Here is a 25,600-nt window from a genome sequence, read left to right as displayed (position 1 = left end):
AAACGAAATGAGTGACTGATGAGATTGGCAACGTTGAAACAACCTGTGATTGGTCTTACGAGAGATATAAACATTGGATTTGTTTATTGTGATATCTCTGGCTTAGAGCATTGCAAAAGGAAGATAATTTTAGATTTATTCACAATTTTTACTGTTGAGCTTCAAATTCAAAATTTTTTCAACCCGAATGTGAATCATCTGAACGTTGTGCAACGTTTATTGAATAAAAAGCCTAAATAAAAGACTCAAGTAAAATTTTATTCTTATTGACGATTTTAGTCTATGCATATGTTATGACTCATTTTTGACTATTATGCTTGTGATCACTCTTTTAATTATGTATTTTTTGAATACGTAATAGTCAAGCCTAGATGTTTTTTAATTTTTATGACAATCTAGTCTTTTGGAATTAAGTAGTAACGCCATACTTATTAAGATTCAGTTCAACTCTTTTAAAAGCATTTGCATCCTCTTGAAGAACTGTTGATCAGTTGATTGGCATGAACATCACAATATATGTGTTTTACAATGTCAGTGTTGTGTACAAGGGGGATATTTCGATAATTGGGAATCTGGCAAGCTTTCTTCATTGCCGTCAATTTTTGGCTCCAGCGCCAGCGCGAGAGGTATTTTTCTTTGTAATCAAAACAAAGAGATCAGAAACATCTGTTCACACAGGGTTACTATAAAACAGCAGGGTTACCAAAATAAAACTATTTACGCCAAAAATGAGAGGACCGCGCCAGATTCCCAATTATCAAAATATCCCCTATACAAGTACAGAATAAATTGAAAGAATAGCATATGAAAAATGTCAGTGATCATCAAATTTCAAATGTGTATAAAGCATTTTTTCTCTATTTTTAAAAAAATATTCAGGGTAATTTTTCTAAATTCTTTAAAATATCAATGAAACACATATGTGCTACTTAATTTCATAAGTACAATTTATGTCCCACAAATAAATTTGAAATCTTAGTAATTTAACGCATGTCAAAAGTAAGTAGGCTAAGGGGTTATGATTAAAATGTATAACAGTATTTTATACATTGTTTTTACAGATCAAAATGGCAACTGAGGAAGCACAGAATAAGGTGATTTTTGCAACTGGTGGTTATGATCATACTATTGTATTCTGGCAAGCACATAGTGGGGTTCGTTTATGTGCTGTTCAGCATCCAAGCTCAGTATCCTTAGTCATATTTATTCTTTTGACTTTTTTTGTATCAACGAATTAATTGTATAAATTGTCAATATTTGATTTGGTACTCTAATTACAAAAGATGTATGGTTGTAAAACAATTGTATCATTAAATGCCTCTCAAATATGTCGGCCAGTATCTGGTTTTCTTCATTCCTAGAAACAAAGTCTTTTGACACTTACAGAGGGGGGGGGGGGTACGAATTTGTGAAGTGTTCTTAAAAAGTAACATTGTTTATGATCATTTACATTTTTGAAGCTTGGATTAGGTCCTTCCCACATCACCATAACTGATCTAATTAGGTTTTAAAATATTTTTGAAGCAATTTTTGGATTTTTGAAGAGACATTAAGGGTTCACAACTCAACAGAATCATTTTACATGAAATACACCGCCAGCTCAGTCAATTCCAGCTCGAATTTTGAAGGCCGAACCGAACCATTATTTCGGTCACTCGTCTGGTCAGTGCTAATTCTGTATTAGCTACCAGTTTGTTTGGCACTCTAGGCTTCCTTAAGAGGTTTTCCACCTCCAGCTCAGTCACTCCTATGCTGGGCTGATGAGTGCTAATAAGCACGAAACTGCAGTCCTCGGCTGGAATTGACTGAGCTGGCAGTGTATTTCATGTATTTCTGCCTTAGCCCTGGCTATAGGGCGGTAACTTACTGAACAGAATCATTTTAGCTGTTAGAGATATTAGCCATAAAATGCTATGGTTCGTATATTAAATGCAGCTTCATTCAGCATCTGATAATACATATTGCTCAAAACTATCACAAAAATTGTTTATTTATTTGACAAAAGGATTGTTGGTCCTCTTCAATTCCAAATATTTACATTGGGCTCGTGACCTAGGTCTCTGGTTTAATCCTGGTCGGCCGAAGATCCACCATCTTCACTAAGGATGACTGAGAGACGTTAAATATGCTCTTGGTCACAAAGTCCTCCAAGTGAAATGATACCTCTGGGGGTGCTAATCCAGTAGTTATTCGGCTTCTGGTTTGGTTCTAAATTATCAAACAGTCCATAGATGGTGCTGCAATCTAACATATATTATCTGAGCCAAATCAGACTTCCACTTAAATAGGTGCTCGAGTAAACGGAAGCCATACCTCTCTGCCTTAAATCGAGCAGCTCTGCTACTCGGATTTGGGTTCCCAAGTATTCTTAAGTAACAACAACACTATGTAGCACTTGAGTACAAAAGATTGAAGATTATGGTTTAACTGACATAAATGTCTTCTAACTAATGACACTATTTTTTATAATAAATAAATCTTTAATAAAGCATAGGTATATAATTTTCATGCTATTTTAAGGGGTGCCCCAATGGGAGGATACTGTTACCTCCCAAATACTCCCATATTCGTCATATCGTCCATCGAATTCCCTTATTCATCGTTTGCTTGGGGGTTCGTCAATTTTGAAGACATAATTGCAATGTAGCAATTTTTAATTGTCCGAATGTCCATTATCATTAAATGTACTTATGTGTGCATACCTATGTTTTATCATTTAACAAAATTAAGAGTTTGGTTTTTGCAAATTGAGAATTTCCACTCTGACAAAAATTCAAGTTTAGAGTGCCCCAGGCTATTTTACAAGTGCTTTCTGAGAACTCTGAGGTGGTATTAAATTTATACAAGTCCATTTTGAACTAGAAATGTTAGATAAAATCATATTTTTTCTTCAAGTAACATCATTTACAATCTCTCTTTTTCCATTCTTAAAACTTTGACACTATCTCCCGTTTTTTTTTTTTTTTTTTTTTCATTTTACAGATCTGGTGGTTCATTTGGCTGGTCTAGTAGGGCCCTATTAGAATACAATTCTGAAATTCTTTTATTTTTAAAAGTTAGCCATTTTTATGCTTCTGATTCTCACATTTTGAGGAATGGGCTGTTTTCTAGTTCGTTTCTGATATGAAATTGTATTTTTATATATTGTCAATATTCATTAAGCTTGATTAAAAGGTTTAGAATGATCTGTGAAACTAAATTAATTTTTTAATGCAATGAGAATGGGTACACAGCTCACGTCAACTCATTAGCTTTCTTCTATTCTGATATTTCGTGTAATTTTATTTGCAGTTTTTTCTCCATTATACTGTAGAGGTATTTAAGTCGTGGATGTTATCCTAGGTAGACCTAGCTTGTTCCAACTAGGCTTATATTGAGAAGCATTAAAAGTATTTTGATAATGATAAGTGATTTGATGTTGAGCTGAAGTAAAGGACAGCAAAGATTGGGGTAGTCATTGCAGTCTTCCCATAGACCATGCCCCTATAATTGTCCAAAATAGCAGGGAGTAGGGGGGTATGCTATGTCTGAACCACAATCTGCTTTATTCCAGTTTTAAAATCCAATTAAAACACCCATGCTTTTTTTTTATTTTTAACTCTACTGTCAGTTTTTTCTTTTGTAGTTTGCTGATACATAGATGCTATATTGGTCCAAAATAAAAAAAAAATTATTCGTGATCCATATTGGTACATAAAATAAACTGCTATTCTAGTTATAAAAGCATCCAATTTAAAAACTGACCTTGGTCTAATGCATTATAATGTTAAAAAATGTTATGAAGTGTTACTAAGTGAGTTGATGTGGAAATTCTATTTATTCCTCCTCCAGTTGTGGTATGATTTTTGCTTAAGAAACTTCTTGTAGCTGATTATCATTTCATTCATATAAATAATGATCCCTCTCAAAATTCATTTTGTCAGGCAGCTGCTTTCCATTATAAGCTGAATTCTGCTGTGGAAAAAAAAGAGAGAGAGAGAGAGAGAAACCTAATTTGATTGCAAAACTTTTTTCCTTCTCTGAGGTCACACTGGCTCATTGATTCCCAATGAATGCCCATTTTCTAATTAGCAATATTTTCAGCCTTATTAATGATAGTAAAATAGAATTAAATACATTTTTAAAGGCATATATACAATTGTTTCCAGAATGATTGCTGTACTTTTTTCAAAAAATATCACATTACTTTTTGGAAAATAAACCTTTCACTTTTTAAAATTTACATGTACAGGGATGAGATTTTTCCGGCTTTTTCTGTTCACTTTTAGAACCTTTCCTCATTTTCCTCGTTTTTTGGCTCTTTCAAGCCTTATTTTTCTCAAAAATCGGAAAAAAATACGATTTTTTCAAATTTTCGGTTCCCGATTTCTTATTTTTTCTACTTTTCTCCCGCGAATCTTCATCCTCCACGATATCTGACAAAAACGTATAGTTTGGAATCATGCCAACGATGTCAAACACGTGCTGCGCCGAAATTTGCATGCCTTGTTTGAGATTTCAATCTTTTCGCATCCTGCAGGTATTTCAATTATTTTTGATGTTGGGTTGTTTTTCACTATATGCTACCTTATATCTGCTTATTTTGTTCATCATTTCAGTGATATTTTTATCTCTTTAATTTATTTTGGAAAAAATGCAAAAGTCAATCAAAAAATGTGGCATAGCACCCACAGTCTCGAATTTTATTGAAACTTAACATGGTTACTTTTTTTGTGTATTTAAGAAAGTGTAAAAATATTTATGGGGGAATCTCAAACCGTTTAGGCTTTACAGCCTGTTAAAAGTTTTGAGATTTCATGATTAAATGAAGTGTCTGCAAGTTGTTCTTTTGATTCCGAAATCGTATTAGGAAGTTTTTAAAGACAAGTTTTGGGTTCCAGTGCAAGGAAAAAGATAAGTAATCGTTTATATACATATATATTTATTTATTTTCAATTCTTACTATGAAAAGTATGTTCTACCACATAAAGAAATTTTAGATTTTTCTCTCCGTTGTAAATTTTTACTTTAGAAACAGACCCGAATTTTAAAATGTATGTTCCCACGCGTTTAACACTATAAACTCAAATGGTTTTAATGAAAAAAATATTTTTCTCTAAAAAATATGAAAAGTTGACACTATTGTGTGATACAGGCAAGATTGACCTCTGATTCCCTCAACCCTTTGTTCAATAGCTCAGGGGTTAGAAATTGTTGCCTCTTTTTCAAAATTTAGATTTTTTTTATTAATAAACACTCTTGCAAGAAATGGTACAATGCAGCAAACTGTACAAAATTATTACTTATACTTAATTAAATACATATTACCTTTAAAACTGGTAAATTAGCCATTTTTTATTGAATTTTCGAAAATCATGGCTTCCAGGTTCTATTTTGATGCGGTTTTGGATATCATTCCATTTACGAAATTTTTTTGGATTTCCTTCTTTTTGCTCTCTGACCACTCTCATCCCTGCATGTAAACAAATTTAAAATACTAAAAACAATATTTTTTTCTATGAATGTGATGTCTTAAAAATCTATTTACATTTTGATATTAACGTAACTCATTTTCATGTTTTGTTTTGTTTCTATGTTCTTTTTCTTTGCATATTATTTTAATTTTTTTACTTCTTCAAATAAGTTTGCATTCTTAAATTAAAATAGCAGGTAAATTGTATGGAAATAACTCCGAACAAGAAGCTATTAGCTGCTGCTGGTGAGTATTAATTGACATTGTGCTGTTGTTTTATAGCAATGTCCTAGAGTGAAAACATTTGACTTCTTCATTATCTTTTTTTTTTGTAATTAGGAATTTGATAGTAAAACTTTTTTTTTGTTTTTCAATGTTATCATTTCTGTAGTAGGGCTGTTTGCATACATTTTCAAAATAGTTAAATTATGTAACATACAATGGTAAATAAGAAACTCTATAACTGGTGAAACAATATATGCAAATACTGTTTTTTATGTTCTTTGTAACCTTGTTACAATGAAAGGTACTTATGTATGTAGAACAAAACTGCACTTTAAAATTTGAATCAAAATCAGAGCCCCTTTCCTCAAGTGGCAACTTCTGGGAGGCAGTAAATTCACCCCATTTCTGCATTTGTTTCATGAAAACTTGAAGGAAGATGGGTAGGGGCAGCAGTTTCAAGATTTTCCCTGACTCAGAAAAATCCTAGGTCCAGCACTGTACCAAATTGTTAAAAGAGGCAGCAAAAGAGCATTAGATGCAGAACATTTGTTCTTTCTTTTGGTACTAATATTTTAAATGTGCAACTACCTTTTTACTACTAAAATTGCCATAACATTTTAGTTTTGTGGTTTTTAATTTATATATCTTGTAATTCAAGTCTCTGAAAGATGAGACATAGCTAAGAACACTCATTCAAATCTCCTTTTCAAAAAAAAAAAAATCGAAATCCGTTTGTCCATTTAGGATTCAAGTGACATAGACATAAATACACAGGTCAAAATTATAACCACCTTCCTTGTTGCATCAGGGATTTAAATCACAATTAATCAACTTGATGTAACTAGATGATGCAGTTATTTTGCAAATGCTGCATAGAATTGAAAAACAACTGCAATATTCAGTTGCAATAGTGGTATGTAAAAACAGTTGTGATGTATTAATTCTTGCTTTGGCACAGTTTTCTGCAAACAAAAGAATGTAGTAACATTTAGAAACATTTATTTTTGTTGGTGGTGCAGTAATTTATAACCCCTTTATAGATTACCGATTATAATGACCTTTTGACTTTCAATTGAGTTTTTTTTAATTAAAAGCTATCCATAAACTTTGAGAATATATTTTTCCTAATATTTTTGTTTTATCTTCTCTCCATATTTTGATTTCTAGGTTTTCAGCATATTCGTATGTATGATATTTATTCTAACAATCCAAATCCAGTTGTTAATTATGAAGGTGTAGCCAAAAATTTCACTGCTGTTGGTTTTCAAGAAGATGGAAGATGGATGTATACAGGATCCGAAGATAATGCTTCAAGAATATGGGATTTGAGGTTATGAAACTTTCCTACTCTAAAATTTAATATATAATTGATGGTAGGTATGTTTGTCTGAAGTCATCATAACTAATATTGAGAAAGAAAAACTTGTGACAGAAGAATTTGCTAATTTGAGATTAATAAAATAGTATTACTAAGTTGTTAATATTATACCACCCTATGCAAGGGCGTGCAACCCCAAGAGCAATGGCCACCTCCCCGAAACTCGAAGCTTATAACCCTCTAAGTTTTCATTGGATCCCAAATTCTTGAGACTGTTGTGGAAACTTCCCATAACTCGAACTTTTCAGCCGGTCCCTTGAGACTTCGAGTTATCAAGAGTTGACTGCTCCAATATTAAGAGCCCCCCCCCCCCCCCCCCCGCCAAAAAAAAAAGGGGAAATAATTGTAAAACAACTCTCCTATAAATTTCAATGGCATAGTCTCTGCCATGATCCCCTTGGTGGTCCCTGCCTTATGCAATAAAATAATATATTGTAGATATTTATATAAAAGATTAATTAGTTTGTTCAGATGGTCCAATTCATTTTTATATAATTACTGCTAAACACTGGCAAAATTTTTAGTGAGAGCATTAATTACATATTGGAAAAGAAATTTGCTGGTGCTCTGAAAAAATGCATAACATATTCCAGTAATAATTATAAAATATAAATAAATGAGCAAATAATAATGATAATCAAATGAATTTGAAAAAGCAACTTTGGTATGTTAACATATCATTTTCACTATTCTAGTTTTTTTTTTTTAATACAATTGTTTCAAAATTAAAATAATAATTATAATAAATATTGTCCCTTTCATTCTTTTTTTTTTTTTTTTGTAAAGTTGCCAAAATCTAGATATTTTATTAACTGTCTTTACATTTTGTTTATAACATTCATTGTTCTCTTCCAGGTCCAGAACTTTGCAATGCCAAAGGCAGTATACTGCATTAGCTCCAGTTAACTCTGTCTGTTTACATCCAAATCAATGTGAACTTTTCATAGCAGATCAAAATGGATCAATTTATCTTTGGGATTTGAGGGCTGAATCCAGTGATCAGCAGTTGAAAAGACCTTTCTTCAAAGTATAATAAATATATTCAGTCAGAATTGAATCCAAAATTTTAGTTTTTTTTTTGTTTTTGAGATAAAACAAAGTATGCACCTATATATATATATATATATATAAACCTTAATTATAAATATATATATATAAAAATAGTTACATATCTACTAAATGTATTTATTTCTTTTTGTTCTTACTATTAATCTGATCAGAACAAGTTTTGAAGTACCTTTTGTTTATGAACAATTTTTATACGTCATTAGAGCATTTCTGAATTAATCTTTTTTGTGAAAGTTAAAATACAAAATAATGTTACTTAGAAAATAAAATGTTACAAATAGATTCATTATAAGCTTAAAGGAAAAAATAGAGCAAAGCACACTTTTCATATGGGATATCAGTATGGTAAAAGTAATTGCACTTTTGCTTTCTAACATTTAGAGAGAATTCTAAACAGTATAAACTTTAATGGTTATTCTGAACAATTTAGCAATGCAGTAATACATTCATAAAATGCCAATCTTGTAAAGAATAATTCTCCATAAACTGCATGGAATCTTAGGAAAAAACATTAAAGTTTGCCCTTAAGAAATTTGCATATTTAATGGTTGGTAATTTGGCCCAGTAGTTATTTTTTTTAAAATTATTAATCAAAGATTTTTAATGAACATAATTTTAGCGAATGATAAATTTTGTCATAACTTTTCATTAGAGCTACAATTTTATTTATTTTAGATATTTTTACTACAAACAAAATTTTGCTCAAATTTTAATCATTTACAGATTATGGAACCTCATGTATATATTCAAAGTATGCATATTGATGCAGAAGGTACGTTTATGGCTGCTGTTGACAATAAAGTAAGCACTTTTGAAAATTCTTGTTTAACTAAAAGCTTTAACCTTTGATTATATGTACTTATTATTTAACTAAATATAGAGTTGGAAAAAGTAAAGATTAATGTGTTTATAGCTTATGTTTTCATAATCATCTGGTCTCAAATCTTCATAATTTATTTTCAAATTGATGTTAAATTGTTTTGAAACACTGGCACCCCTTGTCAAATATTGCGACACCCAGTTTGAGAGCCCCTGGTATATACCAATTCATTTATTTATGTTACTAGTAGATTTGGTAGCCTTTTTTTTGTCCAATGGAGGCTGCGTTTTTAGGCTATTAGCCTTTAGCAGACCTAGTGCTATATCCCGATACGGCATTCAGTCTTTCATGTGTCACCATTGAGGTGCAGATGTCAATGGCACGCATAATTTGGACACCCAGCTTCCACCAGATGGGGGCACCTGAGCTCTCTTTCATGCAAAATTTACACTAGGAATTTAAATTTTGCCGAAAGAATTCTAAGCCAAACGAAGACCCAAGAGATCTTTTACATGCCGCATAATCATACAACATGAGGGCTGATGATTTTCTGCATCTCGAAAATCTACCGACTAGCCACCCCAGGTCAGAACCTGGGTCCACAGGCGTAGAAGGCTAGCACCTAACCATCATGCCACTAACCGGCTGATTTGGTAGCATTGTTCTTGCATTAATGTTGCAGTTGATTTTACAGATACTAATACGCATCTGTTTATTAATTTTATTGTTGAGAGACCTTTTGAGTAACTAATATTTACCTTTTTTTTTTCAGGGTAGTTGTTACCTTTTTACTCTCAGTGCTGGTGGAAGTGAAACTATGCACACTCGACCTATTAGAGCATCCAAATTTCAGGCGCACAATACATATGGCTTAAAGTGCAAGTTCAGTCCAGATTCTACGTAAGGCATTCCTTTCAACTTATAATTGCTTCTTGTTTTAAATATTATTTAATTGATATGAGAATTACTGAGAGGAAATTCATTTATTAAAAGCAAAGAAATAAGTAACAGGACAAGAAGACTTATTAGATAAGATGTGTTTTGAGGAAAAAAAATTATGAGCTATTTTAACAAATTGCTTCAGTAGAGGGCTAGAAATCTTTCTCTGATCTGCAATTTTTTGCTTTATTTCCTACTCCTCTGTTTTTCCTCTTCAAAAATGTATATTCATTGATATATTTTTCCAAAGTCAAAAATCAGTTTTTGCTCCCCCCCCCTCCCAATAAAGGGGATAAAGGGGTTGGGGAGGAGGAGGAAAAGATATAGAAATCAACACCAATCAAAAAGAAAAGTGTTTATGTGTTAAATATGAAAATACATAAAGCATCAATTTTTTTCGAGAACCATGTCTGATAAACAAAAGTTAATTACAGATTTGTTATTATCAGCCAAAAACGATAAAAGAAACACATACTTATGTTTGAAGGACATGCTTCATGTTGTGCATTGTAATTACTTTGAGCAAGCTAACTCTTGACCTAGCAGTGTTGGTTGGAATGATGAATTACAATCAGCATTTTAAAAATATTACTACCTTCACTAATAATGAAGCTGAAAGTCCGGAACTCTGTCAGGATGTCTATGACGCACATAGCGCCTAGACCATTCAGCCGATTGCCATGAAATTTGTCACAAAATTAGTTTGTAGCATGGGAGTGTGCACCTCGAAGCCATTTTTGGAAAATTCGATTTTGTTCTTTTTCTATTCCAATTTTAAGAACATTTTACTGAGCAAATTATAAAAACGTGGACAAGTAAGTTACCAAATTATCATAACATGGAAACGTAGCATGAGCGCGCAAATTAACATAGCAAATTGGTGAGAAATTCATCATCCATTATTTGTAAATATACAGGTGAACCAAACAGGGTTGGCAAGTTTCTGCCGAGGTGGTTAAAACCACTGGTAGAAACCGGTTAAAACCGGAATGGCAAAAACCACTTTCTGCCACATTTGTGGCAGAAACTGGCAAAAACTCACAAAATGACAAAAAAATAATTATTGACATAACAATAGAAATGCATGGAAAAAATATTAATTTGCTCACCAAAGCACAATTGAATTACAATATTATCACAGTTCAAAATCAAATGTTACATTGTTTGGATCCTGCACTTGCCTCTTAGAAAAGGTGGTTTCTAAAATCTAAACAGTTTCTCAATTAAATATGCACAAATGAGAAACTTTAGAATTTGCTTGCAACAGAAGAGCTAGCAGGGAATGCATCCAGGAATAAGCAATATTTGTGAAACTTTCATCTATTGTATTTTTTCTCTAACTGGTCCACCATGCAGTAACTGAGGTAGTGGGGAAAACTTGACTGGAAAAATGAGTTTTGAGAAATGGGGCCAACTTGTTTTGCAAAGCTGTGATATTAGGTACAAAATCGACGTTAATATTAGCAAGTAAAGTTCTGGCACTTTCTTCTTGAAGAACATGATAATTTCAATCACAAGCAATTTAGATTATTCGTATAAACAAGCAAATTGCAATCAGTAGTGCCTGTTTAATTCTGTATGTCACTCCTCTTTCCTAAGCACCGATATTGTATTTCGTCCTTTGGTAGATTAATCCAAATATTACAAGCATCTGCTGCAATTGAAAAGTTCCCTTTCCGAACTAATTCAAGGAAACTAGCATAGGATTTTATTTTTTAAAATGACGAAATGAAGTTTAACTTTTTAGATTACTTAAAAAAACATCATTTAGTAGTTACTTAAGTTTTTAAAGACATTTTTAAGTTTCTGCCGGTTTTTACCGGTTATAACCTGTTTCTGCCACTGGCACGGCAAAAACTAGTTTCTGCCAGTAGAAAGCCAACCCTGGAATCAAATAACCTCTTAATTTTCTACTACGGGAAAGCCGTGCGGATACCGCTAGTGAATAATAAAATAGTTTACTGCTCACACAAACATTGGAAGTTATCTGAATATTTGAATTTAAAACTAAATTGTAACTGCCCAAGCCACCCTGTCCTCATCCGTTGTTGTTGTTTTTTCTAGGTATAAGCAGAAGACTTTGGGACTATTAACTTTGCTATAACATGGATCAGTGCTTCAGGGGGGGGGGTAAAAACAACCCCAGAGGCCTTGATTTTAACACTATTACCAATCCTAATACAATATTTTATGCACATGTAAGGAATTTTTAAAATCAAAATTAACCATCCAGAAGGTGATCCTGGCTGTGCTAGTGAAATGGATATAAATAAGATAGCACTTATTGCAGAACTTTAACTTTATTGCAAAGAAAGCTTTATTGCAAATCGAAAAGTTGTTCAATTAACTTTCCTCGTGTTTGAAACAAAATTCATTTCAAATTGCAGCTGATTTTAAATTTTAAATATCATTTTGATGAAATTTTAATACAGAAGAGTAAAAAATCCATCAGCATCAAATTGGCCAAAGTCAAAAATTCACTTACTAAAATTTTTTTAGCATTTGAAGATTCACTATAAGGTACTAGATCTAGCATTTTTAGAGAAACAAAGTTGTATTACTGAACAAGACTTAATTACCAATTATAATATCAAAAAAAAAAAAAAAAAGTACAAACTTTAGAACCAATTACAATTGATCGAATGTTTATGTTCTCAAAAATTTCTAAAATAGCTTCTTAGTTTTTATTATATTGTTTTCACTGTCATTAGTTTTAGGAATCTGTAACTTTTGCCATGCATTAATGTAATATAGAAATGAACGTTTCTATTATGTCCTTTTAAAAAAAAAATTGTCTGCATTACTATTCAATTTTAAGTATTCAAAATAATACAGTTGTTTTATATGGCCCCAAAATTAGTCAAATCCTAAAATCCATACAATTTCTGGTCCCAACCTGAGTATGTTTTCAACTCTTTACTGTAGTTTATGATATTTACTATGCCTATTCCAGATTACTAGTAACTGCATCTGCCGACTGTTCCGCTAAAATTTGGAGAACTACAGATCTCCAGTTGCTGCTAGAGAAGCCACCTGAAGACCTACAAGATATGTTCGGTAGCAATGAGACTGTTGCACCTTCTCCAATGATTCAATTAACACATGTCAATCAACGCTGGGTTTGGGATGTTGCATTTAGTGCCGACTCACAATACCTTTTTACGGGTGAGTGTAATCTTTATGCTATCTTTCTTTCGAAAGCAGATTTTTTGTCAGATGTCTTTAAATCCATAAGTTAAAAATCTTTTTGCATAGGAAAAGGCATCCTTGTAACCCCAAAATACATTGTATGCAACTTTTTTTGCAAGTTTTGTGCTTTATTATTTTAATTATCTAGTTTTAAAAGAAATTCATTCTTTTTAATTTTTTGAATCCTTGAATGAAAAGCATTCACATTCCTAATTTTTGCCAATGTAATAGGTTAGAGCGCAGAAATGAGCTAACTGGAGAAATGTTGCAAGCTGCATAATTGAGTTTTCATATAAATTAATTATACATTAGGTATTTTTTTAAATCAAGTATCTGTAGAGTTAGGGAGAAACAAATAAATACCAGTTAAAATATTTTGGGAAAATTAAAACTTAAATTTACAAATGCTGTAACAATGAATTGATAAAAATTAACTTACAAATAGTTGTGTTGCTATTAGGTAATTTTGTAAGAGATTGCAAGAAATATCTTTTTGGTATGTTTCTTCTATATCAATTTTTTCAAAAACTTTTGTGAAACATTAAAATTCTTTTATCACTGTGTGTGCTCCCCCCCCCCCAAAACCAGAATTTGGTTGTAACACATATTACCAATCATAATATACAACCCAAAATTCAAAATAATAGAATACTTCTTACTTTTTGGGGAAAAGTTTTTTCTAACCAAATATAAGTGCAAATTAGGTATTTAAATGAACGTGCCACCTTTCTTGGACCTTAAAGTGTGCATTTCATTTCAAATATACTCAATTAAAAATAATTTTAGACAGAGTCATCCAAAAGTTTATAGTGATGAAGACTTACATTGAATCAAAAAATTAGAACATTCAGATTAAAGGGAGGAAAACACTTTCAAAAGAAACAATACTAAAATGTGTCATTTTTTGCTGGATTCAAATTGCTTTAATCTTTTCACACAGGTATTTTACCACCTGTTTACATTAATCATTTCGCTGACACTGTTTCCATACCCTCTTCAATGTGGCAAGGAGATCAATTTTGTTGGCGAGCACCAGGTCTTGAACCCCTTTCTTTAGATTTGGCGGTACCACAAATTCTTGATCGTATTGAGATTAGTAGAGTCGCTCAGTTTAATATCGAAATTCTTCTTTCTGTTTAAAATCTATGAGTCGATTTAGAGACATGACATGGAGTAGAATCTTGCTGAAAGATAAAATGAGTCACTAAATGTGTAACTGCTGTGCCTCAGATGAAGTATCATGCAGTATAATTGATAAACAGCAGAAACTATGCATTGTTTTATTTTAAGATATATATAAATTCTCAATTCCAGCAGCCCTCATGCACCTACAAACCAAAAAGGATGTGTCAAATTGGAGAGAATGACTTACACAAGATTTCTCATATGCTTTTCTTTTTAATTGTCAAATCCAAACACCTTTTTTTGTTCACAGACATTTCGAAAAAAGATTAAACACTGAATATAATACTTTTCCAACCTTGTTGCCCCTGTCCCTGTATGAGCTTCTCTTTGCTCCAGGAGAATCGTGCACTTTTCTGCTTCATGTTTATCTTTGGTCTTACTTCGTAGATCTGCAATTAAAACTGCAGTTCATGCAACCGTCCAAGTGTAGTTGGCATGAACAAGATAACTATACATTCTTTCCAACACTTATGGAGGTAAGAAGTATTTTTCAACAATTATTTTAGACAATTTACTTTCATTTGGGTTCATCTCTGCCAAGTGTTACAATTTTTCTACCTTGTTTACTTCGGTTTCTTTTTAGTTGGTTAGTCCTTCTATATTCCTTTAAAATCTTACATACTCCCTTTAAAATCTGATTGTAAAACGTTCATTTGAATTAAGTTGGATATTTATTTTTTTTCTAACTTAAAAAAATGATTCAATGTGTAATTTTCCCTATATATCCCCTTTACGATCCATTTTGAACAATAAAAGGCTTTTAAAAGAGCGTAAAATTATCCAGGCGCCAAGCTCCATACTTGTGACAAACTATCGGTTAACAGGTATGCAAATATTTTTGCCACTTTTTAAAATGCGCATTGAATGAATAGGTTATTCTAATTTTTTGACTCATATAAAAAAAATCTATTTTTCCAATGTGTTAATGATCCATAAGTTGTTAAAATAATATCTGAAAAATTTGTTTAAATTGATTTATCCATTCATGAGTAACGAGTTTTACTCTTTTTAATCTGCATGTTTGCATTTTTCCCAACTCAGGGACAAGTTTTGTTCAAACAGTTCTGATATTCTATTATTTTGAATTTGGGTTGTAGTTGTTTTTGCACACTTAAGGACTGTTATGACCCCCCCCCCCCACCCACACACACACACAAAGTAAATTCTGGCTGTGCTTGTGAATCTAATAAATTACCCCATAGATTAAATTGTTTAAAATGAAAAAAACATCTAAGAGATTTTACAGGTAAAATCATTAACATGTCCATTTTATGGTGTAAACTATCATAATCACTAAACTTACAGTAAATATACCATTTGAAAACTAATTTATCTTCCCTTTTTATATTCCTAGACAAGTCTTGCTGTGATGAAATCATATTGGGTTTTGAGATTGGATGGGTTTCCACATTTAGCGATAAATCAGCCTTTTTGATAATTTTTTTCTCTTCTATTTTGCATAATCTTTTAACAGTTGCAACATGCAAATTACAGTTAAAAATACAGGGTTAAGAAAATAAGACTCAAATTAATGAAGAAAAGGTTTCTATCAAAAGTATAAGATCTTGAACTCTGAAGTGCTCATGATTCTTGATTAATGTTGATTTTTTCCCCCCAGTCTCTTCTGACGTTCTTGCAAGACTATGGAATATTTCTACAGGAGAAATCAAAAGAGATTATAATGGACATAACAAGGCTTTGACTGCCTTGGCTTTTAGAGATGGCTCTTGAAAACTGCATTGTCTCCAATTTTGATAGCTTTGTTTAAAAATGTTGTAAATATAAATTAAATATTTTTTAAAGGATTTAATTCACTTGTATAAAAACTACAAAATAAAAAATGCATTAAAATTATAAAACATATGTTGCATCCAATATATGTGTTCAGTATAATGTAATAACATATGTTCAGGGCTAATTAAGTTTCCTTTTAAGAAAAAAATATTTGGATCGTACATTGTTCTGATTTTTATACAACATACTTATGCAATATTTCATTTAAGTCAAGGTTAATTGTGAATAACTTACAGGTTATTTTTAGGCAACTTAAATAGCACACAATGGAAATTTAAATGTGAAACCAATATTTTCTCGAGGAAAACAAGGAAAAAAAAAGTCAAAATACTTTTTAATGATCATATAAACTCTTTTTAAAAATAAATGTAGTAGGGCCTATATTAACTAGTTAGACTGGAACCAGAGCTTTTTTTGGCAAATCAAAACTTTTGGATAAAAGAGCACTTGAAAACTGCAAATACTTTAACTCTGGATTTCAATGTGTACACATCAACAAAATGGCTGGTACATGTGATGTATTTAACTAACTGTAATTATGAACAAATTTGTTCAATAAATCTCACTCAAATTGGAAAACATAAAATTAATTTAACTTGATATAGTAAACTTTCATCTTTATTGTATTATTAATAATGAAGTAAACTCAATTTTAGGTTCTTCAATTTTAAACATCTATAAAATAATTTTTCATTTGATTGCTTTAGAATTTAAAAACATTTTAAGTGTAAAAAAAAAAATGCGGGAGACAGTGGTAGAAACAGACTTCCATTCAGTAAAAATGATCGGTGTAAGAAATAAAACCACGAATAAATAAAATTTATTTAAAAAAAAAACTGATACTTGTAAGTGAAGTATGAAAATATTTTAGAGATACTACCATTTGATTTTTAAAAATCTTTATTTAAAATATATCATTTACAAAATCTTTTACTTACACTTCAGATGAACAGTATGATGCATTTCCAGGTTAAAATGAATGAGAGTAAGACAATTAAAAATGTTAGAATTCTTGCTCTGGATTTGTGTATAGAGGTAAATAATAAATTATTTGTAAAAGAGGTTGGAAAGACATTCTTACTTCATAATTGAATTCCACCCATAGTGAAAATTCTTAGAAAGTTTAATTCCTTGCTGTTCTTAAATGTTTAAAATTAATCATATATTACAAATAACACAAACAGTCATTGAGTTGCTAAACATGAAGACAGAAACACATATAAGTTTAAGAACTATTTAAAATTAAAAAAAGAAAACACTTCTGGTGCAGATACAAATATTAAGTTTAATTTTCATTAAAAAAGACTTGTGCAAATTATGAAAAAAAAAATTTAACTCAGTAATTTCTGATTTTTATGACACATATCTGCAGAGCTTAATTTCTAACAAAAGAAGTGGGGGGGGGGGGGGCTATCATTTTCAAGACTTTTTTTCATGAATAAATTGTTTGAACACAACCTTGAGGGTCACGGATTTGGGCAAAATTCTACATATAGGTCCATTTCTATGAGGTATGAATCCAGGTAAAGCAGTTTGACTGCACAGGCTCTAGTTCGGCTGCAACGGGGGTCCAAATTTGATAATTTGGATCCAGAAATGCAATGAAGTTTTCCTTTAGAATTACCACTTTTACCTATTTTTCTGCTATTGTACTGCAGTATGAGTCATTAGCATGCACTTACCTTTGAATCAATTAAGTTGTATACTAATTTTGAATAAGTGGTTCTCCAATTTAAACTGGCACTACTTTTAATTTGAAAAACTTGGATGCCAAAATAACATGGTAACAGGATATTTATCGTTTTCAATTGAAACTAATTATTTTTTCATTTTAATATTAATCGTCTGCTGGTAAAAAGTATTTATCGTTTGCTAATAAAAAGCACTTACTTTAACAGTATATTTTTCGTATGCTATCAAAGATATTCCACAATGATAAGCAAAAAATGGGAGAAGAGAAAAAGCTCTAATTTATTGCACATGGCACATAAAAAAACAAAAATACAAGATGTTTTTGACATTATAAGTAACTTAAATATTGCCCATTAATAAATGGGTGTTTTCCCCTTCCACTCGTTGTACTAACAAAAGAGGCCAAATGTGTTAGGAGAATGAACGTCATGCCGTAGTCTGAACTTCCAATAGAAACGCCATTGCATTTCTTGGGCCAGACGAGAGACTTTGGACCCTTGTTTCAGACAAAATACGGCCTATGCAGTCAAACCGCTTTACCTGGGCTCATATCTAGTCTGAAGGGACCTATATCTAGAAATTTGTCCAAATCCATGACCCTTAAGTTCGCGCCTTTTGGTCGTTTGTTTGAATTATTTATACTGCATTTAATTTAATTCAAAACATAGACATTAAATTTCTCAAAAGGAAGTTTTTAAACTAAAATTAAAGTTATTATTTTTACAGCATAAACCAAATATTTTAGGAATTGTGTCCCCCTCCCCTCACACACAATTACAGCACTGTATACAAGTATGAGTATTTCAAAAGGCAAAAAAATGTAAATTATACAAACAAAATATCGACAAGTGCATGAACAAATGAGCTACATTTTAAAAAAAAATTCTATTTTTTAAGCAAAAAATTACTGGGATTGTACAACCAGAATAGAACCACTCCTGATACAACTAAAGTATTAAGGTTTTAAAAATGTAACTGTTGTGCAATTTACAACTATCAAAGAAAGAGATAAGTGAAGAACATATTTTGGAAATATAAATTGGACACACGCGTAATAAAATGTGTTAAAAGACAAAAATATTTAAATTTAAAATATTTTGTAATTTTATGATTTTAAGATGATTACATTATAATGAAGGAAATTTGGCTAGATGCAGGGGTCAAGTGAGTATTTAAAAATATTAAGACAGAATTTTGTTAAATTTTAGGGCATTTTTAGGACAATAAATATGACATATCAACAAAAACGAACAATCTTTCTATATGATCCAAAGAAATATATTACTCATGAAGATAAAAATCTTGTTTGTGTAATTTTCAAATAGAAACTCCTGTACATACAAGATGCAGCTTACTTACTTAATGCAGCTATGCCTTATTGTTTTCATTAAAAAGAATAAGACCTGGATAAAGCAGCTGCTGATAATTACAAAGGTGGCCTAAAATGTTATATTAGCTAGGAATATCAATGTAAAACAATGAAAACTTCAAAATATTATAAGTATTTCAGGACAATTTTTTAAAAAATTGGGAATTTTAAGAAAATTAGGACAACTCCGACCTTTCATATGTCTCACAGTGCTCATATATTCTATTTCAATTGGTTTACTGCTGTCATTAGTTTCAAAGGTTTAAGTTCCCCAGTAATCACCATGTAGACACAGCAGTTGACATAACACAAAATGTAATATGTTTCTTTTTCAGAATATGTCATAAATAAAAACGCTCCACAGTATCATTTTTGCACTAAAAAGTTCAGAACAAACAATTTGCTTTTTTGTTTGTTTCAAGATGATGCTGGTTCTTCACAGTTTAATGAAACTTCAGTTTGACCCAAATCATCCCAAATTTTTTGAAATTGCAGTATAAATGGGTTGACAAGAGCATTTTCGCTTGTAATAATTAAATTTTCAAGATTGCCCATTACAGCTTGATTAGTCCAGTTAAAAGAACCATTTACTAAAATTTCATCATCAGCTACAAGGAACTTATGATGCATCCAAAATGATGAATATCTACAACGAACCATTATACCTGCATAATAGAAATAGATACATGAGATAATTAAAATTTAAAAAACAAGCATTTAAAAAAAAAGCAAAGATACGTTATGGTAAAAGGAATTAACTTGAATTATAATGCTTCAAATGTAGACCTGAAAATAATCACTGCCCAACTAAATAATCGTATTTTAAACAAAGTTAGAAAGAAGAATTTAAATCTAGGTCTCCTGATGATGCCTGCAGTAAGTTTTCTAGGAGCCGAAATAAAATTTCTTGGTGCCATGTTTTAATAAATGAAACATATACGAGGTTATAAAAAGTTCCATTGAATAGAAGCAGGGTAGGCAGCTTTCTGCTGAGGTGGTTAAAACCACTGGTAGAAACTGGTTCAAACTAACACAGCAACCCCCTCTTTGCCATATATAAGGCAGAAACTCACAAAATGACCTAAAAGTAATTACTGACATACAGTAGAAAATGCACAGAAACAAACAAATAAATGTTAATCAAATATCAATTTGTTTGCCATCTTATATTTAATTATTACACTCCTGTTCATGAAATTGCAACACTACGAAGGACTTAAGCGAGTGAGCTAAAAATTGCAGGCAATGTAAAGTAGGGCATGATATGCAAATGATTAGAATTGCAGACCGGTAGCACATGCGTACGCTGAGCAGCGCCTTCTGAACGGCGGATCAAACCAAATATAAATAGACTGCTGTAGCGAGGCGTGTGTGATTATTAGTGGTTATATGCTAGAGTAAACGTTAACTGACGAAAGAAAGCGAAATTTGAGCAAATTTCAGAGTTTGAACGAGGCAGAATCGTCGACCTGGGTGAAGCTGGATTGTCTTATTGTGCAGTAGCCGCTTGTGTGCAGTGTAACAACAGCACAATCATGCCTGTTTGGAAGCAGTGGACGGACGAGGGTCGGACAGCTCGGAAATCCGGGAGAGGACACCGAAATGTGACGTCAGCTTGTGATGACAGACACCTGGTGCGTATGGTGCTGACGAACCGCACAGCTTCTTCTAGACAATTAGCAGCACAGTGGTCAACAGCTACAGGTGTTTCATTGTGTGCTTCATCAATTTGGAGACGTCTGCTGTAGCGTGGGCTGCGCACAAGGATTCCTTTATAAAGGATTCCTCTCACATAAAACCATCGCCGCCTGCGGCTACAATGGGCCAATGTGCATAGGAGCTGGTGTGCTGATTGGCAGCAGGTTGTCTTTTCTGACGAATCCTGCTTCATTTTGTGGTACCATGATGGCCGAATTCGTGTCAGGTGCTATGCTGGTGAACAGCACATTCTTGATTGCATTATTAAGCGCCACAGTGGACGAACACCCGGAGTTATGGTCTGGGGTGCCATAGCATATCATGGACGATCACAACTGCTACGAATTTTAGGCAATTTGAACAGTACCCGATATATAAACGAAGTTTTACAGCCCTAAGGTATTCCTTTCCTGCAAGGATTGCCAGGGGCTGTATTCCAGCAGGATAATGCCGTCCACAAGTCGCCAGGACTGTCAAATCCTACCTTGATTCGCAGCAGGTACAGCTTCTTCCTTGGCCTGCATATTCCCTGTATATGTTACCGATTGAACATGTATGGGATTTCGTTGGGCGGCATCTTGCTCGTGATCCTAGTCCTGTTGCTTCGACAGACGAACTTTGGTTGCGCATACAAACAATATGGAATACTCTTCCGCAGGCAGATATTCAAACTTTTTTTCACTCCATGCGGAGTCGTGTAGCAGCTCTTATTGCGGCACGTGGTGGCCACACAAAATACTAATTTTTATCTCTTTTTATTGTTTGTTTGGTTTGAAAATGTGATCATTTATTTGTACCATTACCACTCAACTGTTTATTAAATTTCACTCAACTATGATGCTTCCTTCATGGTGTTGCAATTTTCACAAACAGGAGTGTATATTATCAGCATTCAAAATCAATAAAATTCTAGCCGGTGTCTAGCCATTCTGTTGCCGGTTAGTCCAGAACTAACTGGCATCATAATCGAGAACTAAGCAAGATTTATGAAACTTTTTTTTTTTTGCACATTCTTAAAACAGATCCACAATGCTTGTTGTAAAAACTTGACTGGAAAAATAAATTTCAGGAAATGGGGCCAATTATAGTTTTCCAAAGGTATGATATTAGATTTACAAAATTTGCGTTAATATTGGCAAGAGAAATTCCAGCACTTTCTTCATAAGCACATAATAATTTAAAACCCAAGTTCTTTGGATGAAGGATATAAGCTAGGGGTATTAAACTGTAAACACAATCCTTCTACTCTATTGCTAACCTAGGAAAATAGCACAACTTTTTTGATAATGAAGTAAGCGCAAATTATCGAGCTGTATCTCCCCCACTCTTCCTCTATATTCTATTTTAATTCAAGTTAATACTTGAAGTTTGAAAAGTAAATAATTGAACACTATTTACAAATGTATTTTTCACCTAGCAACCATATAATGATATAGTCCCCAGTGTCCAAGGGGGGGGGGTTAGGGGTTAAACCCCTCCCATTGGGAGAAAAAAGTCAAATGACGAAAAGCGCATATTTGACTTAAAATTAACTTTGAAGTTTGTGTACAGCGTATTATAAAAAAAACCTTTTTCTTTGAAATTTCCTGGCAACTTAAAATTGTCCTCTCTTCCTCGACTAAACTTATATTTAAAAAAAAAAAGAGTGAGAGAGGAACCGCTGAATGGGCAGTCAAAACAAAGCATTCATTGAATTAAATATTGCTTCTTAAAAGGAGGTTTTGATAACTTGAGCGTTTCACAAAATGGAAAGAGTGTTGCCGCTATAAAGATGCATATTATTTGTGTACGGTAATGTCATTTGCAACTGCAATGAATCCCTTCCTATTTAGCTTGCTAAGAGAGAATTACCTTAGAAGATAAAACCTGAGAGAATATGCCAAACAGATAATCAGGTTTGAATGTAAACAAGTAGTAGACTGAATAAATATTGACCTCACTAGCTTAGCTAGAATTTACCATTTGGGATGTGAAGTTCACAACAGACTTCTGGGACTTTGGAGCATAGGACTCCCCTCCCCCTTCCCGACTACACCCCTTGTTGTGACCATTGAGCAAAAATTAATTATTTTACACTGTTGTGTTTTCCTGACAACAGGGTTTCCACTACGGTCACATTTTTCGCATAATGTGAAAACACTATCTCAATTGCGAAAATAAAGCAATGCATTTTCGCTTTTTTGCTCAAATAAAAAATAAATTAAAAAAAAAAGGAGAAATGTACTATCCTAGAGAGGAAGCATGGATGGCGATAATCAACTTAATCTTTTTTAAATCTTAGCTAAGATGTTTAAACTACAATTAAGTTCAATAACTGTTAGTCTATGTCCCCCCAATAACTGCTTTATTAGGAGGAGGGGACAACAACGTTCTAAACAAAAATCGTGTTTTCTTTTTTTATTTTATGTTTTAAAAAAATCGCTGTTGTACTTATTTTTTCAAAGATATCACAGATGAAATATGAATTTTATTTTCAACTTTAGATGAAACACACTGAGGCATATATAAATATATGAGAATGTGTAACATTTTAGCATTTTGCTAACATTTTTTCCTCAATTTTAGCTTTTATGCTAAAGAACTTTTGAACCCAGCTTAAACCCTGCCTGACAATGCAGATAAGAAAGAAAAAACATTTATACCAAATTACCTTCCTTTATGAAATTATGGACACGTGCCTGGTCCCCAGTCAGTGTTTAATGGTTGAAATTGGTTATTGATTTCGTACTTTCTTCAGCAATTTTATAATCCCCTTCTCTTCTCAACAAGCACTACTACAACCCCTTATAAGAGCTTATCATACTTGAAAACCATATTTTTGTTACCCTTTTGAAGGAAATAAGTCAATACAAGTGCATAAAATAAAAATTAACGACTATACTGAAAGAAACCGTAATGTAGACTGAAGCCGCGAAACTCAAAGCTGGAAGTGGTGAGGGATAGCTGTAGAATGAAAAAAGAAGCAAAGTGAGCAGAGTCTTATCGGTTTTAAAAATCAATATGACCCTATTTATCTTTGCTTTTTTTAAAACTCCATAAACAACCTAAAATAATCAATGTATGTAGTACACAAAATATGAGTAAATTGGGGCCATGGTAGCCTGATCGGTAAGGCATTGGACTCGGGGTTGGAGGGTCTCGGGTTCGATCCTCGCTGGTCGAAGACCCACCGTCGTCACTAATGGTGACTGGGCGACGTTAAATATGCTCGTGGTCACAATGTCCTCCAAGTGAAACGATACCTCTGGGGGTGCCAGACCAGGAAGTTATTCGGCTCCTGGCCTGGTTCTAAAGTCTCTCGAACTGTCCATAGATGGCACCACCATCTATTGTGTTGTCTTTGTATTGTCCTGGAACAAAAAATTGGATCATTAGAGGTAAAAAGCTTCCCCGCTGAGAATAGCTATATACCCCAATTGTGTGTTACGACTACGAATGAGTAAATTTTGGAAATTCTTCATCCAAGTTGAAAAGCACAAAAATACCAAAATCTTTGTGAATCTGATCACCAGTTTCGAAATACGTAAAAGAAAATTTTATGTAAAAAATGAAAAAAAAGAAAAAACACCAGAATAACTGATAATATTATTCTGGCATGTTTTTTTTTCATCATTGAACTCTTAATTTTTATTTAAAAGTTTCAAACCTGAAGCTCTTAGTTTTCCAATTTGAGCCCCACATATTTCTCCTTCTTCACCACTATTTCTTTCTTCAGTAATGACTCTTACTTTTATGCCTTTCTTATGACATTCGACTAAGGTATCTCCAAGCAAGCTACAAGTAATAAAATATACGCATACATCTATACTTTTCTGAGATAGATTTAACAAATTAATCAATACACTCAAAGAGGTTTCATCGTGGACAGCAGCGCAGTTTTTGTCCCTACATATTCTTCCAGAAGAAGTTCTCCGGCAAACAATACCAGAATCCGGAAAAAATAAAACTTTGTGAAATTCATCAGTAGAATTTTCTTTGTCATATTGTTCTTTAAGAGACTGTGTTAAAGAGTTCTTCTTCGGACGTTGTAATTTCTTGAATAATTTCGAGGAAATCATATATAATACTTCGGATAAAACAGCATAACATGTTAGTCTAACTAATTTGTCTGTGCTTATCATGCTAAAACCCTTAAGGAGCGGTTCAGAAATTGATAAAATATTTTTTAGTTAAATAAACTCACTACTTTTCGCGCCACCAGCAATTTGTAAACAAAACAACAAGAGAACAGCTACAGTTAAAAACCTTATTTTCGCGAAAGCATGTTTTTTTCCCCCCCCCCGAATGGTATGTTCGTATAAATTAACCAGTTTGCTGATTTTTTTATGACGTCAGTTGTTCTTGATGACGTCGCGGTGGGTGTCCATATATATATATATATATATATATATATGATGTTTTCATTAGTTTTCATATAGACTATAGTTTTCATCAATCGGTAGACGTAGCGCAACCCGGGGGGGGGGGGGGGTCACATAGCCCGTGTTTCCACAGAATGCTGAAACGATTGTTTTTCAGAACTGTTCTTTGTTGTTGAAGATTAGAAAATAACAGGTCCTTGGAAAATGAAGTGATTTTCTATCAGAAAAAAACAATAATGTTGGGAAAAAATCTAATTTTCTTCAACAAAAAAAAAAAAGAAAATTAATTTGAATTTTGTCATCTTGAATTCAAAGTATGTTTTTCGCAATCACGAGTGTGTGTATATATGTAAGCGTGTGTGTTTGTGTGTGGGGGTATGTGTGTATGTGTAGGCATTTGTGCTTGTGTCTGTGTGCAGGCATGAGTATG

At 32.6% G+C, this 25,600-nt stretch overlaps 2 protein-coding genes across 2 annotated transcripts; one reads left to right on the top strand and one right to left on the bottom strand.

Annotated features, from left to right (window-relative positions):
• Nucleotides 1-78: 78 nt before the first annotated feature.
• On the top strand, nucleotides 79-16,103 carry LOC129226034 (target of rapamycin complex subunit lst8-like). Its single transcript, XM_054860611.1, has 9 exons — nucleotides 79-249; nucleotides 1,062-1,187; nucleotides 5,647-5,698; nucleotides 6,845-7,007; nucleotides 7,911-8,082; nucleotides 8,847-8,924; nucleotides 9,716-9,843; nucleotides 12,836-13,047; nucleotides 15,875-16,103. The coding sequence occupies exons 2-9, from the start codon at nucleotides 1,068-1,070 to the stop codon at nucleotides 15,985-15,987; spliced, it is 1,038 nt and encodes a 345-aa protein (XP_054716586.1). The 5' UTR covers nucleotides 79-249; nucleotides 1,062-1,067; the 3' UTR covers nucleotides 15,988-16,103.
• A 7,977-nt stretch (nucleotides 16,104-24,080) lies between these two features.
• On the bottom strand, nucleotides 24,081-24,994 carry LOC129226425 (uncharacterized). Its single transcript, XM_054861028.1, has 2 exons — nucleotides 24,456-24,994; nucleotides 24,081-24,159 (listed from the first exon to the last, which is right to left on the bottom strand). The coding sequence occupies exons 1-2, from the start codon at nucleotides 24,928-24,930 to the stop codon at nucleotides 24,098-24,100; spliced, it is 537 nt and encodes a 178-aa protein (XP_054717003.1). The 5' UTR covers nucleotides 24,931-24,994; the 3' UTR covers nucleotides 24,081-24,097.
• Between the last annotated feature and the right edge of the window lie 606 nt (nucleotides 24,995-25,600).

This window comes from Uloborus diversus, chromosome 7 (genome assembly GCF_026930045.1).
Source record: "Uloborus diversus isolate 005 chromosome 7, Udiv.v.3.1, whole genome shotgun sequence".
In the NCBI taxonomy this organism is placed as follows: domain Eukaryota; kingdom Metazoa; phylum Arthropoda; class Arachnida; order Araneae; family Uloboridae; genus Uloborus; species Uloborus diversus.
This window is presented reverse-complemented; position numbering and strand designations above follow the sequence as displayed.

Excerpts from the sequence above, each read along its gene's own strand:
- LOC129226425 (XM_054861028.1), bottom strand. The coding sequence starts at position 24,930 with ATGATAAGCACAGACAAATTAGTTAGACTAACATGTTATGCTGTTTTA. Across the intron at positions 24,160-24,455 it reads TGGAAAACTAAGAGCTTCAG|GACAATACAAAGACAACACA; the intron begins GTTTGAAACTTT and ends TTTTTGTTCCAG.
- LOC129226034 (XM_054860611.1), top strand. The coding sequence starts at position 1,068 with ATGGCAACTGAGGAAGCACAGAATAAGGTGATTTTTGCAACTGGTGGT. Across the intron at positions 7,008-7,910 it reads TCAAGAATATGGGATTTGAG|GTCCAGAACTTTGCAATGCC; the intron begins GTTATGAAACTT and ends GTTCTCTTCCAG. Across the intron at positions 13,048-15,874 it reads CTCACAATACCTTTTTACGG|TCTCTTCTGACGTTCTTGCA; the intron begins GTGAGTGTAATC and ends TTTTCCCCCCAG.